This window comes from Canis lupus, chromosome 24, assembly GCF_003254725.2.
Source record: "Canis lupus dingo isolate Sandy chromosome 24, ASM325472v2, whole genome shotgun sequence".
NCBI lineage: Eukaryota > Metazoa > Chordata > Mammalia > Carnivora > Canidae > Canis > Canis lupus.
The window spans coordinates 18297319-18314986 of record NC_064266.1 but is presented as its reverse complement, the minus strand read 5'-3'; the positions used below and the strand labels follow the sequence as shown (position 1 = coordinate 18314986).

Here is a 17668-nt window from a genome sequence, read left to right as displayed (position 1 = left end):
GATGATCATATATGCATGATCATGTGCGTGTAAACCACTTGTTCCTGGGCCCAGCTTCCCGATACAGCTGGCCCCTCCCTCCGCAGGGGGGCGACGTAGCTCCTCTGCACCCCCCCACCCTCCCAAGGGACCTGCACCCGCTGCTCAGGTTGCTTGCTGCTTCCAGTGAGGCCAAGATTTTTCTTTTTCTAGTTTTGCAGAGAATCTTTGAGCTAGAATCCTGGGAGTGGGACGGCTTGGTCAGAGGGTCCACGAACATGTAACTGCTAGAAACTGTCACGTTGCCCTCCACAGAGCTTGCCACCGGTGCATGACAGCACCTGCCCACCGGCAGACTGTGGCCTGACTCTGAGTGCCGATCTGCTAGACAAGAGATGGTATTTTAGGCTTGCTTTCATTTTACCATATCATGAGCAAGGTTGAGCATCTTTCGACAAGTTTAACACATTATGTACATTTAATTTTAGAAGCTATATATTAACCATTGTAATACAAATTACATTTTCCCAGCTTACAATTTTTTACTTTGCTAATGTCGCTTTTTTTTCTATGTACAAAGATTTTTGTTTTTAATTTCAAGGTAGTCAAATTTGTCAGTCTTCTCCCTTACTTATCTGAATTTTTAAAATAGATTTATTTATTTATTCCTGAGAGATACACAGAGAGAGGCAGAGGGAGAGCAGGCTCCCCGAAGGGAGCCCGATATAGGACTTGATCCTGGATCCCAGGATCATGTCCTGAGCCAAAGGCAGATGCTCAACCACTGAGCCACCCAGGCATCCCACTTATCTGGATTTTGAATGAAGAGGGTTTTCCTCACTCCCAGGTTCCCAGTCATCCCTCTTCTTTCTTTCTTTCTTTCTTTCTTTCTTTTTTTTTTTTTTTTTTTAAGATTTAAAAGGGCAAATGTCCATGAAAAAAATGCTAAGGGAATGAGCAGGCAACAGAACCACACAGCATACACATTCACTTTTTCTTTTCCCTTTTAGAAAGATATTGTAAAGGGGAGGGTACCCAAATGTTTGGTCACATCTTGATAACATGGTTATGAGTAGCATCATCTTGCTATTGGCACAAATCTCAGTGGAGAAAACTTGCCAGCGGCCACCAGGCTGCCTCTCCTTCCTTCATCCTTACTGTGCCACTCTGGAGATCTTGTCACTCCTCCGGACCATGGCACTTCTTTGTAACAGGGAAGGCGTTACCGCGGGGTGGAGCCTGGGGTACGGCCTCTGCCACTGGTGGCTGGCAGAGCATCTTTGGCTGATTCCCAACCCAGCCAGCCCCTTTCAGCCTGGAACTGGAAGGAAAGATCCTGCCAGAACAAGCGGGCTGGGGGCCCAGTGGGCCAGTGCGGCTGAGGGGCGGGGTGGTGGTTGTGGGGAGAGGATGGGGGTGGGGGGGCACCTCCGAGGGAGGGGACAGCCCTGAGGTGCCCCGCCCTGTCCACAGCCCTCACAATGGCAGCTGGCCCAGTATTACAACCCTGCAGGCCAGGCGGGAGGCAGGCAGTGGCAGCTTCCTCCGGGGCAGGTGGCTTTGTCTGCAGACCTACTTACAGCAACCCCTGCGGCAGAGGACTGGTCTCCTGGGGGATGGAAAAGCTCCTGGCGGCTGGGCGGCCTCGAGCTGGAGACCCTCGGGAGGCCACAGTGCGGCCCGGGGCTCGGGGACCCAGGTGCTGCGGGGCCCTGCGGCCCGGCTGCCAGGAGATGGAGTACTCGGTGAGCACCGAGCAGATGCTCATCTTCTTCCTAGTCGTCTGGTTCTTCTACTTCTTCTACCTTCAGGACTTCTTCTGAGTGGCCCTTCCACCCACTGCTCCCGGGGCTGGCGGGCCACAGCCCTGAGTGAGCTGGCCCAGTCCCCCAGCTGGGCCACAGAGTGGCCAAGGACTGAGGCCTTAGCCCCGCAGGGAGGACGGCCGGGATGCCAGGTCGCCCTGCATCTCGGGGATGGAGATTTGGGGCTCAGCACCCTGCTCTCGGAGGGCCCAGGGCTGCGCACCCCAAATGGGCTTGGTGTTGAGCACACGACGGAGGAAAGGGGAAGACGTGTGCCCCACGGGACCTGCAGCGGGCGAGGGGGCGGCAGGCCACATCAAGGCTCCGCGGACCTGAGTCGTCTCAGAGCCCCTGGGGTCCACGCCATGTTCCGGTCCGCTGCCCTGGGCCTGGCTCCGGGGCGCCGCTGAGAAATAAACTGCCCTTTGAGCCTCGTTGGCAGCAAGAGCGCTGTTATTCCCATTTTCTAGGGGAGACAAACGGTGTAGCCCTGCTTAGTGTTGTTTCTGGCAAGGGTGGTAAAAGATCACATCCTTTTGGGGGACTCTTTAGAATAAAGATAAAGGGGCACTGGGCCGGCTCAGTCAGTAGAGCATGTGACTCTTGATCTTGAGGTCATGAGTTCAAGCCCCATGTTGGGTGCACAACTTAAAAAAAAAGAGATAAAAAGGGATGTTTCTCCAAGGATGTGGTATGGCTCCCCTTGGTCATAGGACAGAACTGTCTACCCCAGTAGCTCCCAAGCCAGGTTTCTCCCCAGGGCCATCTGGGGAGCAGGAGCCAATTTGAAATGCAGATCACCAGGCCCCTCCATAGAAGGGGAGGCAGCTCTGGTCGTATCTGATTGTGCCTTATGTAGACCCCAGGCTGGAAACAGCTGTCTCTGACTCCCTGGGATGGGGTGGACGGGATGGCCCGAGGGAAGGGTTCCCACCCTTTAAGCTACCCCGAGGCCACCACAGGTTGATGACAGGTACCCTCCCCTGTGCCCCCATGGTGATTTTGCTACAAATGCTAAGTGGAGCTTTTCTTTTTTTTTTTTTTTTTTTTTTTTTTTTTTTTAAATTTTTTATTTATTTATGATAGCCACAGAGAGAGAGAGAGAGGCGCAGAGACACAGGCAGAGGGAGAAGCAGGCTCCATGCACCGGGAGCCCGACGTGGGATTCGATCCCGGGTCTCCAGGATCGCGCCCTGGGCCAAAGGCAGGCGCCAAACCGCTGCGCCACCCAGGGATCCCTAAGTGGAGCTTTTCTTACAAGGATGCCATGAGGATAAGGCAAGAGTCTGGACTGGCCCAGACCTTTAAAGTCAAAGAGCACACAGGAGCTGAGAGGAAAGCCCACCAGTGCAGACCCCCCAAGTCCCAGGTGATGTTGTATCAAGGGAAGCGCCACAGAGCGGCAGAAGGTGGGAATTTCCTTTGGGGACATACAAATCCCCTAGGAAGCTCTAACCCCACCCGCAGATCTCTAAATTCCTGGGTCTGGACTGGAGTCCAAGAATCAGAGGTTTTGCTAAGCTTCCTTCTTTCCCACCAGCCGAAGGACTATAGCTCTGCCTCATTCCCTGGGGTCCCCCTGGAGTACAGAGGAGGTGGCAGGCCTAGGGAAGGGGAGAAGAATAGGTGGCTGGAGGCCCCAGGGCCTGTCCACAGGTGCTGGTCCCTGCCTGACCTACTCACAAGGGAGCGGGGAAGATCCCGGTGTGCTTTCTCACATGAGGACATTCTTTCAGCGACTAGAATCTTTTCCACACAGTAAACAGTTGTAGGAATAGTTTCTCTCTGGGACTCCATAAACTAAATTCTGAATGAAAAGAATGCAGCCTACTTGTTTAAGTACTCCTCCTGAAACAGGCTGGGTGGGTAAAGCTCTGTCCCCGTCAGAGGGCAGCGCAGCTGCAGCCGGCTGGGCTGAATGCAGTGCAGCCCCAGCCCCATGTGAGCTGGCCTCAGGGAGGACACTCAGGCCCCCCACTCGCATGCACGCCCACATGCAAACCCTCATGCGGCAGATGCATCTGGAAATGTGACTTCTCATCCCTTCAGGCCACTGACCTCAATTGTCGCCTGATAGGGTTGTCGTGGCCACTTAAGGCTGCCCTGTGACAGCCCCGCATTGTGTGGGTGCCGGTGGGGGACAGCAGTATGACACAGACAGGCACTTTGTCAGGAGGAAGCCCACAGTAGACGTCAACCATCGCTTTATTAAGGCTCAGAGTGGCCTGCCAGTCGGGAACTGAGTCATTCACTCCACAGCCCCGCCATGGAGCCCTCATGGATGACACTGAAGGCAGAGGCGGTCTTTGAGATCCCGAGCCATGGTCTGTGGTGCTCCACTTGTATCTGCCCTGCAGGACTGGGGTGGGTGCCAGCAGGGTGGGGCCGGCTCTAACAGGCCTGGGCTCTGGTGGGGCGGGGCGGGGAGGGGGAGGCAGGGAGGCCTGGGAGGGCAGGAATATGTCCTCCATCCCTCCCGGCCCAGACTATGGCTTTGTTATCCTAGTGCCACTTGAGCAGGAGTGGAGTGCCCCCTCCTACCCCGACTCAGGCCCATGTGCTACACTGTGGAAGGAGACAGAGGGAAAAAGCCCGTGGGGAAGAAAGGGCCCCTCTGTGCTTGGGATCTGGCCAGCCCTCAAGGGACCCTGACCCCCCACTCCCTCAGCTACTCCCCTCGATGGGTCTTCTCGGGTTGAGGCTGGTCACTCAGAAGTGGACCCGCAGTACGTCCTGGCTGGCGAACGGCCGCTGGCAGGCTGTGCAGGCCACGGGCAGGGAGCGCTGTTTCTCACCCAGGCAGGGCCGGCATAGCAGGTGGCCACAGGGAAGCTGGTACACAGGCTCCTTTTTGAAGTACGGAGAGAACACTCTTTTGCAGGAGGCGCATTCGGGGCCTGGGATGCTCCCAGGCTGCTCTGGTAAATCAGGGAGGAAAATAGGCCAAGGTTAGGGAAAACCGCCCCCCAGTGCAGGCTCCGTCCTGATGGCAGGGCCTATGCCTGGAGTGGGACAACAAGCTTCCCTACCCTCCATCCCTGCAGCAACCTGGCTTTATCTCTCCTGAGTCCCCTTCTGGCTGATCTGGAAGTATGGAGACCTAGGAGGCCTCCCCTCGATGATCAAATCTTGATGCTCCAATGAGTGCTCAAGAAACGCTGGCTTCTGAGGGCAGGTGGGCCACACTGAGCCCTCCCTCCTGGTCTCTGAGCAGGACTTACTTTCCACTGGGACAGACTGGGAGGGTCAGAGTGGGGCAAAAGCCCATCCTGACAACAAACTACAAGAAAGGTGAGGTGCCACAAGAAAAGGCAAAAGCTGAGAGTGGAGGCAGCCCGGGTGGCTCAGTGGTTTAGCGCCACCATCAGCCCAAGGCCTGATCCTGGAGACCCGGGATTGAGTCCCACGTTGGGCTCCCTGCATGGAGCCTGTTTCTCCCTCTGCCTGTGTCTCTGCACTCTCTCTCTCTCTCTCTCTCTCTCTCTCTCGTGAATAAATAAATAAAATCTTTAAAAAAAAAAAAAAAGCTGAGAGTGGTCAAGTGCAGCAGGGTTGGGTAGGTCAGTGGAGGAAGGAGGGCACCAGAGGTTGGGGCAAGGCTGAGGTCTGTCTGCAGCAGATCTGCCCGCTGAGCCCGGCACCTGCTTCTCTTCAGCCCGGCAGCCTTCCTCCTGACCTGCCAATCCCCTTCCCATGCCACTGGCTCTCTCGTTCCCTGCTTCGCACTGGGCTCCCTGGATGAGGGCCACAGTGGCCAAGACCTGCCACCACCTTCCCAAGCTGTACCTGCTGTACTTCCTTCTCTTGGGGCCTCTTTTCCCCAGTCCACACCCCTCTGGAAAGGGCAAGGGTGGCCTCCTGGGAGGAAGAGAGAGACCAGCCATGCAGAAAGAAAGGGACAGCGAGTACAAAGAATTGTTCCAGAACTAAACCAAACCAAACCAAACCAAGAGAATGGCTGGTCCATTAAAGAAAGACAGGAAACAGAGGTGTGACATATGAGACTGGCTTCTCAGGTGAGACTACAAAGGGGGGCAGGCTGGGGCATGCCACAGGACTTCATAGCAGCGGGAGTTTAGATTTTATTCCAAGTTCAATCAATACCCTAAGAGGTGTCTAAGAAGTGCAGTGCCGCAAGCTGGTTGATAGCATAAGAAGATCCCTCTGGCCCCTGTGAGTGACTGGCAAGGGTGGCTGCCAGGGGGCAGCAGGACTGCTCCAAGAGGCCAGGGACACAGCTCAGGAGCTGGGGCCAGGTGGCAGCAGAGAAGAGCACTCTGAGGTCCACTCTGGAGGAGCACCAGCAGGACGTGAGGGTGAACGGATATCAGGAATGCTGAAGCCAGGAATGCTGGATCAGGGCGTGATCACAGAGTCCTGGGTTCGAGTCCTACACTGAGCTCCCTGTGAGGAGCCTGATTCTCCCTCTTCCTATGTCTCTGCCTCTCTCTTTCTCATGAATAAATAAAATCTTAAAAAAAAAAGGAATGTTGAAGGAAATCAAAGATGATATACACTTTAGAGACCTGACCAGAGGATAGAAGATGCTGTTCTTTATCCGCAATGGCATTATGGGAGGTGGGGGAAATCTCTGGAAGGTGTTTGTAGTTCTGAGTTAGAAATTTTTTTTAGATTTTATTTATTTATTCATGAGAGACACAGAGAGAGGCAGAGACATAGGCAGAGGGAGAAGCAGACGCCTTGCAGGGAGCCAGATGCAGGACTCAATCCCAAGACCCCAGGATCATGACCTGAGCCAGAGGCAGATGCTCAGTTGCTGAGCCACCCAGGCGTCCCTAAATTAGAATTTCACTTAAGATACATCCATGGGTTTCCCACGTGGGGGTAGCCAGGCAGCTGTCAGGGAAGTTGGGATCTGAGCTCCCAGGAGAAGAAGGAGTTACAGGTGCGCATGGATAGTCACTGTCCGATAGGCTCTTGTTAGGATAACAGAGGACAGAGAAGAGGGTCCAGGACCAGAGTCTGGAACAGAAGAAAGAGTCAGCAGTGAAAACTGCAAAGGGATGGTGAAAATATCAGAAAAAGAATGTACCCTCTGGAAGGCCAAGAGGGAAGGCCTTTCGGGAAGGAGCGCTGGCTAGATGCATCAGATACTGCTGAGAGGGTGAGGGACTACTGGGCTTGGAGTCCATGGAAACCACTGGTCACCTGGACAAGAAGGTTCTTGGGGCTTGCCAGGGTGGAAACATAATCAGAGAGCTAGGGAGGTAGGGATGAGAAGCAGAAGAGGTAAGATAGCCCAGGATCCAGATAAGAGAACAGCCTGGCTTTGGATGGGCAACAGGAACAGAGCATACACCTTATCATGAGCTCCTTCAGGCTTCATTTTGTAAAAACTGCCCCAGCATTCCAGCAGGTTCTCTCACTTTGCATCTTAATTGATTCTATCGTCTAATGTAGTCCCAGATTCAAGGGAGACAAAAACTGGCTCAGTAAGCTGCCCCAGTTCTTTGCCGAAACACCAGTAACAATGTTGACAGGAAGGGATGAAGAGGACAACCCCAGTTATATAAAATAAACCCAAGTGTCAGATGGGAGACAGACTAGATCCGAAAACTAAACGAAGGAGAAACAACCAAAAGTTCTCAGGACAGAACAATTAGATCTTACCAGAAACACCACAGAGCTGCCAAGCTCTAAGTCTACAGAATTACTAAGACTTAACTAAAGAAAGTCCTTCTTGTGAAGTGACAGGAACCCCTCAACTCTCCCTGGAGAAGGAAAGAGACTGGTTCTCCCCAAGGCCCGGGTGCTGGGGCAGAGGAGGCTGGGCATGGAGGTCCGCAGAACCCTGGATGCGTGGCCCAGCCTCCCGTTCCAGGGCTCCCAGGAGACAGAGGGGGCCCTGGTTACCCGAGCCAGTGGCTGGCCTCCAGGAGGTGCAGCTTTCTCTCGTGCCCAGGTGCTGGAGCTGTCCCCTGGTCAGCCGAGCTGTGAAAGAGGGCATGGAGCCGAGGGTCGACGTCAAGGCAACTTCCAAGCTTTGTGACAGCTTCTGCTCATGGGACACTGGATCTGATAAGAGACGCACAGACCACAATATCCAGAGAGGTTCAGCAAAAGAGAAGACCAAGCCATATGTCCTTGGAGGACTACGAGAACACTTCCAGCTCTAAATTGACACAAGTGTACAGAAACTCCTCCCTAACGTCCACTAGTGAATTGTGATGACAGAACACCAGCAGTGAAGGCTCTGGAGACCCATCCACACGGCTCTCAGGGCTCCTGCGCCCTGCTCTTGCTTTCCTGCTCCTGGACAGTTTGCCGAGCAGGCTTGGGCCACCTGGTGGCTAGCCTGCAGAACTGCACCCTACTTTCGGCAGGTCCTGCAGGCCAAGGAAATGATTGGGCCTGCGCCCAGCTTTGAGCCCTTGCTCCCTATCCACTCCCTCACCAGCAACTTCTCCCCACCTCCTCCCTTCTGGGCTCCCCCCACCTCGCAAAGCTGCTGGCCTGCACCTCTGGGCCTCTGTGTGCTCTCTCTCTCCTGCTGAGTAAAGCAAAGTAGTTGTTACTGAGTGAGTAGCAAAGACCGCACCCCACCTATTCCAGGACCTAAGGGACCTTCTCTGTGTGGTCCACAGAAAGCTGAGCAGTAGGCTGAGGGTGAAGGCAATGGGGGAGGGGGGAGGCTGTCCCAGAAAGAACCCAGAGACCTGCCTGGTAGCAAAGCTCACCAAACTGCCCCAAAGGAGGGAGTAGAACATTTTGTCTACAGTTTGTAGGACTTGCTCTGGGCCTCGAAGCACAGGACAGCACAGTCCTATGTCACCAACAAATCTGCCAAGGCCAACACCACTGGAGACCTCCCAGACATCAGGGTCTAAGGACCCTTTCCTTGTCTCACCCCACGGCACCTCAATTGCTTCCAGAAGTTTCCAAGGGTCATGTTAACGAAAACTTATACTCAAAACCACATGTAACCTTTAAGCATACTATTTGTATAGGGTTTTTACAGTATGAGAGGAAATTAAAAGAATGATAAAACTGAAAGACTAATTTTCATAAAAGAAAAGAAAGTGTCAAAGAGTTACCTCCAAAAAGCACCAGGCTTGGACAATCATGGGTAAATTCTACCAAATATTTAAGAGAGTAAATGATTCTAATACTATTGTTCTAAAATTTAGTTAAGGAAAATTTCCTAATTATTCTTATGGAGCAAATAAATCTTTGATAACAAAACATGACCAAAGATGGCATCTGCCCATGTATACATGCATACATACACATATACATACATACACAACAGTCCAAATTATTTATCCAGAATAAAATGCCATAAACAGAGCCAAGCTGAATATTAAAAGAAGCATAACCAAATGGAGTTTCTTCCAGGAATGTTAAGACTGGCTCAATATTAAGAAGCCTACTAATGTATTTTTTCACATTAAAAGATCTAAGGATAAAAAATCATAGTATCACCTCCATTGACATTGAAAAGGCATGAGACAAAATTAAACCACCTATCCTAGACAAAAACAAATACAAAAACCACCACTAAATAAAATAAGAATCAATGGTGTGGGAGTGTCTGAAATGGCTCCCCATGGGACCCATCTCCAGATACCCATGCCTTGGGTCCCCCCTCCCCTAGGGTATGGGCTGGACTCAGTGACTTGCTTCTAATAGAATATAGCAAAAATGATGGATGTCACCTCCACAAGTGGGTTATACAAGACCGTGACTTCCACCTTGCTTGCACACGCCCTGGTGTACACAGCTACCATGTTATGTGCTGCCCTCAAGAGGCCCACATAGCAAGGAGCTGAGGACACACACTGGCCACCAGCCAACAAGGAAGAGAGACCCTCAGCACGACAATTCAGCCAGGAACTGAATCCTGTAACAATCCCAGGAGTGAGCTAGCAAGTGAATCCTTCTCCAGGCAAGGTGTAAGGGGGTTGTGGGCCCAGCCACACTGAGTGTGGCTGCGGAAGACCCAGAAGCAGGTGACCCAGCCAAACCATGCCCACGTTCCTGACCAGAGAAGCTATGAGAGCATGCATGTATGGTGCTCTAAGCCAGTATATTTGGGGGTAATTTAAGGTGGCAAAGCATAAAGCACAGGGCAACAGTGCCAACTGTCACCTGGGAAGCATAGGGATGACATAGGACATGGACGCAGGACGTGGAATACCTGTTGAGCAGTCCATATGCGTCAGCCCAAGCTCGCTGGCAGCTTTCATTTTCTTGGCGGTGTGCTCTGAGGTAGTGGGTGAGACCAGAAGATTCGTGGTAGAAAAACCGGAAGCACTGATACCAAGGCTACCGTCTGGGAGGTGTTCAGGCTGCTCCATCTTCCTTTTCCGAGACGGCAGAGCAATGGAAGAAGGCGTCACTGCTAATGCAGTCTGTGCTCTCCCGAGCAGATGGCAGCCAGGAACAGAGTGCTGGAGCAGGAAATGGTCGATCCGGGCCTTCAGGGAGGGGTGAGGCAGGGGCTGGGAGTGCGGAGTAAAGGCGACCCCCGTGAAAGGGTCGCTGGGCACTCGGCCCCAAGTGGCTTCGCTGCGGTTACACTTCTCCAATGTGCTCTGGTCAATGACCTTGCCCGAGGGCAGCAGCATTGGGCAAGGCATGATCTCTAGGGTGATGGGGTCCAGGAACTCCTCGGGCACATCTTGAATTACCTCGGCCAGCTCCTGCAGGCTGGTGGGGGCCTGCTGGTGCTCAGGCAGGCCCCCAGAATCGCAGTCACTCTCCATGGGCAAGGCAGGAGCCTGCAGAGCCAAGTCCTGAGGGAGGCTCTCGGAGGCAACCAGCATGACACTATCTATCACCTCCTGAGAGCAGGTTTTAGCTGGCTGACCCCACACTTCCAATCGTTTGATGCAAGGGATACCACTGCCTGTCACGTGGGTGATACAGATCTTGAGATGGGCCACGTGGCTGAGGGAAAGAGCCCCTTTATTCCAGAGCTCCTGGGCCACAACTGCAGGAGAGGGCAGTGTGGCTTCCATTGGGCCAAAAGGTGGCCTGGCCTTGAAGCCCCTGTGACTAAACACCACCTGGCTCTGGTTTTTCAGTAAGACTTTGCCTACCAAGGTGAATGCCTCCTTGTCTGGGATGGCCGGCTCAGCTGGGCCCAGGGTTCGGCACTCGGAGGCATTCCAAGATGCTCTGCTGGATAAGGCAGATGTGTACATTTCCAGGCCAGTGACATTCTGGCCTCCCCCAGCTGTGAGGTCTATGTTAATCCTACAGATTTCCACACTGAAGGGAAAGGAAACTGTCACATAGACCGGTGGCTTAATGAAATACTCTGTCCTAAAACCATGACTTCTCTTTGTGAGGTCTTCAGAGATGAGATTTTCTACTTCATAACCATCAGCTGATATCTAGAGTTAATGACAAATAGGAGATGCATTCATTTGATGAGATCCAAATGAAGACAACTAGTTTTCAAGAACTTGCCACTTCTAAGAAAATTATTTAAAGAAAGTCTTAAGTTCCTCATTTAAAATGTCCTCTATTACATCAAATTCTCTTGGTTTTTTTTTTTTTTTTTTTTTTGAAGGGTAGGCACTCAAGATCAGGTCAAAGCAACTTGTTCCCAAGTATGACCCATCCTTAAAAAATATGAGCAACAAAACTCTGCTCAACCCAACCAAAAATCCCTTCAAAATAATGACTCTGAGAAAAAAGGGCAGATATACTAGTGGTTTTTTATTTCAGAGGATGAAACCATAGAGATTTAGGGGAAAACAAAGGTGCCTCTTAAAGTTCTTAATTTGGGGGCACCTGGGCAGCTCAATTGGTTAGGCATCTGCCTTCAGCTCAGGTCATGATCCTACAGTCCTGGGATAGAGTCCTGCATCAGGATCCCTGCTCAGCGGAGAGTCTGCTCCCCCTTCTCCCTCTGCCCCTCCCCCTGCTTGTTCTCTCTCTCTCTCTCTCAAATAAATAAATAAATAATTTTTTAAATAAAATATTTAAAAAAGATAAAGTTCTTAACTTTGTATTTGGACTCTATAAATTGTAACAGGTTCCCTAGCAAGGCCAATGAACATTCTTCTTGTAAATCTATGAGTGACGGATCTTGGATAAAAAAAAAAAGTGTGTTCAGAAACAAGGACCACAAAAGACTGGGAAATCTAGAATAGTGATTATACTATGGAAGTGGGAATGTAACTTTTTCCTCTTGTAATATTTCTTTTTTGAGGGAGGGGGATCATGACTTGATCATGGGATCATGACCTGGAATCATGACCTGAGCTGAAGGCAGATGCTTAACTGAGTAAGCCACCCAGGCACACCCCTCCAGTATTTCTAATATCTGTTATAACTTGTAGAGATTATAAGATACAGGTACTCCCCACCCCATCTGAAAGTTCACATCACATCACTTTGCTTTTACCGAAGACCTATATTAGTACTTGTTTTTGCTAACCAAAAGAAATCCAAAGAGAATTTTTACCTTTACAGAAAAAAGTCATTATCAAACTAACCACTAATGTAGGTCTTTCATAAAAGCAAAGTGGCCTAACGTGAACTTTCAGAAGGCAGGGGATACTCTTCATTTTATGCCATTTCACCTTACAAAAGGTTTCATGGGAATATTCTTTTCACATAGCCAGGGGTGGAGGGCACTTGTGTCTCTGTTGACAGAAATTAGTTTCACAATCTAAGAACTTGATATAGTATGCTGAATGCAGAAGGTCCAAATTAGGGGAGGGTTCAGTTCTCCCCTTGCAGTTTCCTTACTCCTTGCTCCGAGCTATGCAAAGATAACCTCCTTTGCACAAAAGGGGAAGCAGTTTAATTCAAATAATAAAGAAGGAATCCAAATAACAAATACAAGCTATTATTTCTAGTGTGAGAAGGGGGAAGAACAGCAGGGAGAGAATCTCTACCTTCACTGACTTTGAATGGAATTAAATTTTATCATCAGAGAGAAGAGCACAATGAGTAAGACCCTCCAGAAAATGAGCCACAGCTCTCCTTCTAACAGCGGTGTATGATTCTAGAGGTGTGGCCTGACCCATACTTACCTACGTATCACCTGGTGGGATCTAAAACAGAGAAGGTAAAAGCACATTATGTCCAAAGTAAGTCCACATACACAGGCAGGAATGGGGAAAAACATGAAAACTAGCCATTGTATATTTATGTGCATATACTTTTTTTGTTTACCTTGTTGCAATAAATTCTTGGTCTGAACTGTGGGAGGCAAAGATTGATGACCATCTTTGTGGCTGAAAGGGTAGCTTCCAAGCATCAGAAATAGCCTTCAATAAAAAACAAAACTTGGTATTAGACAAGTTACAGCTCAATTCTAAAACTTTTAGGAGCTGATTTTTAAGCGAAGAGAATCAAACAGGGTAACAAAGACTTCTATGCACATGACCATGGTCTACATACAGTCTCATCATATTGTACGTGTACGTGATGCTGGGGAAGAATGAAAATTGCAGAGGAACTTTTTAAAAAAATTTATTTATTTAAGTCATCTCTACCCTCAACGTGGGGCTCAAACTCACAACCCTGCGATCAAAAGTCCCATGCTCCCCAAATTGAGCCAGCCAGGTGCCCCAACAGAGGAGCTTTCTCTTGCAGCCCGAGCTGTTTGGCCAGGACTGCTGGTTCTCCTGCTGATATCTGAACCCGGTGAAGGCAAGAGCCTGTTAGCTCTGCAAGGGGCTCCCCATGGGAAAGAGAGGGTCAAAAGTGGCAGGGCTCAGAGAACAGAACTACTCAGCCAGAGGTTCTAAAAGGAACAGGTCGCAGAAAATAATCACAGTGCTAGGCATCTTTGTCATTTAACACCTACCAATACAATTGCATTTTCTGTCTTTTTAAAATTTATTTATTTATTTATTTATTTATTTATTTATTTATTTATTTATTTGAGTGAGTGAGTGAGAAAGCTCAGAAAGAGAGAAAGAAAGAAGCAGACTCCCGCTGAGCAGAGAGCCTGATGCAGGGTTCGATCCCCGGACCCTGAGATAATATGACCTGAGCCGAAGGTAGACGCTTAACCAACTGAGCCACCCAGGGGCCCCGCAATTGCATTTTCTTTAAGATTTTATTTATTTTTTCATGAGAGACACAGAGAAAGAGGCAGAGACATAGGCAGAGAGAGAAGCAGACCCCATGCAGGGAGTCTGATGTGGAACTCCATCCCAGGACTCCAGGATCATGCCCTGGGCTAAAGGCAGGCACTCAACGGCTGAGCCACCCAGACATCCCTGCATTTTCTTATTAAAACGAAAACAATTAGAAGAATCCAAAACACTGTCATTTAGAAACAGAAAATCTAGACTTAGAAAGCACCTTAAAAGGACATATAATTCCAACAGCAATTCAATGACCTATGTCCAGGCTGGGGGAAATGGGTGAAGATGGTCAAAAGGTACCAATATGTTCTGACGACATAGTGTACAGCATGGTTTACAACACCGTATTGTATATTTGAAGGCTGCTGAAAGTAGACTTAAAAGATCTCATCACAAAAAAATAAAAAATAAAAAATTAAAAATTAAAATAAAAAAAAAGATCTCATCACAAGAAAAAAAGCTATTAACTGTGAGGTAATGGATATTTTAAACTTACCATGATAAGCACTTTGTATTATATACAAATATTGAAATCATTATGTGGTACTTAAATGTATTCAACATGACATGTCAATTAATAGCACAATAAAACTGGAAGAAAAACAAAGATCAATGTCCAACAGCCTTTGGTACTCTTTGTACAGAAGCAGGGAAGACACAGAAATATCCCTCCTAGTGGCAGTCCTTGCCAATGGTTCTGAACTCCTTGGGTAAGGTCAGCCAGCCATTCTATGTTTTTCCATCCGGCAGACAAGACAACAAAAACTGTTAGCCCAAAAGGGACAGGGCCACCCTCTGAGGTCTGTATTATAATGATCAGTAGGTACCCACTTGCAGAGGCTAGGTTTGGGCATCCTATAATATATTTTTTAAAAGATTTATATATTTATTTCAGAGAAAGAGAGAATGAGCAGGGGGAGGGGCAGAGGGAGGAGACCCTCTTATGATCTCATGACCCATGGGATCACAACCTGAGCCAAACCCTAAAAAGCCTAAAGTTTCCTATTCTTTGTGAACCTGTGTTGAAACTCTTAATACTTCATTTTTGAGGCATCTATGTCATCTCTCTGTCAGAATATTCTAAAATCTGGCCTGGAATCAACATGGACTAGCTTAAAGAATTATTTTTCTTCCCCCAGGGAAGACTGTGTTAACAATGTCTCTGGCTTCTGACATTCCTTGTTCTCCACAACTCAGAAGTGAGTGTATGAGGAATTGCGCCTGCAAATATTCTCAGGGCCCTTGTATGGCCTCTCTTGGCCAGGAAACCAGAGCACATTCAGAGTAGCACTGCCCTCAATTCTCCTGCCCAATTAGTGGCTTCTTGTTATTTTGTTTTGTTTTGTTTTAAATGCATAATTAAGCCAATAACTTTAATTGAACATAGTAGTAGTAAAATGAATATAAAGCCCAGAACAAGGAAACAAAACATTTCTCCTGGAAAAAGCCAGCCTAAAATGCCAAAGAAAAACAGATGATAGTGACACAGACGGTGACATAATAGATGTGCAAGTGCAGAACTGGGCTAGCCCTGAGCAAATGGCGAGGTCAGGCACTGCAGCAGGCAGTCCTCTCCTCCCAGCTTTTGTCCTGATGGGACAAGGCTTTGGTAAGAACAACCAAAGAGACAGAAGCTGTGTTGTAACATCAAAATAATGAGAGGTGGTTGAGATTAGTCAGATAAAAGGGCCCTTAGTCCGTAATTGCCTCCACCCCGCTGTCCATTTTTTTTTTTAAGATTTATTTATTTATTCATGAGAGACACAGACTGAGAGAGAGACAGAGACACAGGCAGAGGGAGAAGCAGGCTCCATGCAGGGAGCCCGGAGTGGGACCCGATCCGGGATCCCGGGATCACAGCCCGAGCCGAAGGCAGGCGCCCAACCACTGAGCCAGTCAGGCGTCCCCCGCTGTCCACTTCTTAGGCCTGTTCTCCCCCCAACTTTTAGGGACAAAAACAAACCTACAGGCAAATACTGTCAGTCCCCTTGAAGTGCTGACTTGATTTCCCAGTGGGAGGCACTGACTTCACTAACCCTTATCTTCTTCCTATCTCCTTGGTATCTTCTTGGCACATTTCACATGGTGGGCTTCTAACTTTCATTTATTCTACAGATCACAAGTTAATTTCTCTGAGAACTTAAACGCCAGGATCAGAACAAGTCCGGCAGGGGTCGTCCTCTTGAAGGCATGATAAAGGGCTCCCTGTGAGTAGGAAGCCAAAGGGAAAAGCCTTCAAAATATCTGAGGACCCAACTCAGTTGTAAATGGCAGCGTGAAATGAAGTTGCCCAGAAGTGACCACCCTGAGGACCACTCTGCCTTTTGCCTTTCACCCTGGCTCAGTTCTCACCAGACACTTGTTCCCATGGTCGGACTGGAGAGGTGACCAGGATGAGGGCAAGCCAAAGGGCTTCCAACCTTCAGCTATCTCATAACTTTAAAAAATCCCTCTTTAGATACCTGAGAGGGGAGAATCTGACTGTCCCTCCAATTGGTTTGACAATTTTCAAGGTTTTATTTGCACTTTGTCTCAGCCAACACAAACAACTCCTAGTGAGTTATGACACAAGGACCCTCTAGTAGCAAAACACAACTCCAGCTAGAAAGGCACATACATCTCTGGCTAGAGGAGATCCCCAGGGGTTTTATTCAGTTTTAATCATACTAACTGGTTAGCCTTCAAGTGGATACTAATACCCTTAGTTTGCAGATGAAGACACTGTGGCTTAAAGAGAGTAAAGCCAGATTCTAAACCTTCCAAACCATTCTGGTTACTATCTACCTGGATACTATTTATCTTGAAGGATTTACCAGGAACTTACCTTTTTTCAAAGATTTTTTTTTTTTTTTTAATTTTTATTTATTTATGATAGTCACAGAGAGAGAAGGAGAGGCAGAGACACAGGCAGAGGGAGAAGCAGGCTCCATGCACCGGGAGCCCGACGTGGGAATCGATCCCGGGTCTCCAGGATCGCGCCCTAGGCCAAAGGCAGGCGCCAAACCGCTGCGCCACCCAGGGATCCCTTTTTCAAAGATTTTTAAAATTTATTTGAGACAAAGGAGAGAACACATACTCAAGTGGAGGGGCAGGAGAGAAGAAGAGAATCTTTAAGCAGATTCCTCAAGGAGCATGTCCCCCCCCCCCCCCTTAGAGCACAGAGCCTGATATGGGACTCGATCCCATGACCCATGAGATTGTGACCTCAGCTGAAACCAAGAGTCAGACGCTTAACCGACTGAGCCACCCAGGAGCCCCTTAGCAGGAGTGTACATGGACAATTTACAACTTTGGGTTTTTTCCCCTCTTACTTAGGTCAGGTTTTCTTTTTCTTTTTTTTTTTTTGGTCAGGTTTTCATATCATTCATTTTTTTTTTAAGATTTTATTTATTTATTCATGAGAGACACAGAAAGAGAGAGAGAGAGGCAGAGACACAGCAGAGGGAGAAGCAGGCCCCATGTAGGGAGCCCGACGTGGGACTCGATCCTGGGTCTCCAGGATCAGGCCCTGGGCTGAAGGCAGTGCTAAACCGCTGAGCCACCCGGGCTGTCCTGTATCATTCATTTTTAAAAAATCAATTCTCCCAAACCTAAATTAATGTAGCCATGCTCTACAATGTAGAATTTTGGAAACTTTGACTACTCCTTCCAACATCAAGACTCAATTTTTTTTTAGATAAGGTAGCCCTCTATTTAAGCATCTTACCTCATGAGGCTCCTCATGAGGCCCCTCCTTTTTAAGAGGTTGTTAATACCATTAGCCAAATATTAACATATATGAACTTACATCTGACCAGACATAGCTTA

General features: G+C 48.9%; 1 protein-coding gene across 5 annotated transcripts in view; it reads right to left on the bottom strand.

Moving 5' to 3' along the window:
* Positions 1-3971: 3971 nt before the first annotated feature.
* The window catches only part of UBOX5 (U-box domain containing 5), a 42461-nt gene continuing 28764 nt past the window's right edge, over positions 3972-17668 (bottom strand). For 3 of the 5 annotated variants that reach the window (XM_025469489.3, XM_049100746.1, XM_025469490.3), the window contains 4 exons: positions 12939-13033; positions 9943-11143; positions 7659-7820; positions 3972-4702 (listed from right to left, as the gene is read on the bottom strand). In XM_025469489.3, the coding sequence (XP_025325274.1) occupies positions 4494-4702; positions 7659-7820; positions 9943-11143; positions 12939-12992 (1626 nt within the window). In that variant the 5' untranslated portion in view covers positions 12993-13033 and the 3' untranslated portion in view covers positions 3972-4493. The remainder of the gene's footprint in view (positions 4703-7658; positions 7821-9942; positions 11144-12938; positions 13034-17668) is intronic. The other 2 variants (XM_025469492.3, XM_025469493.3) reach the window with 2 other exon arrangements.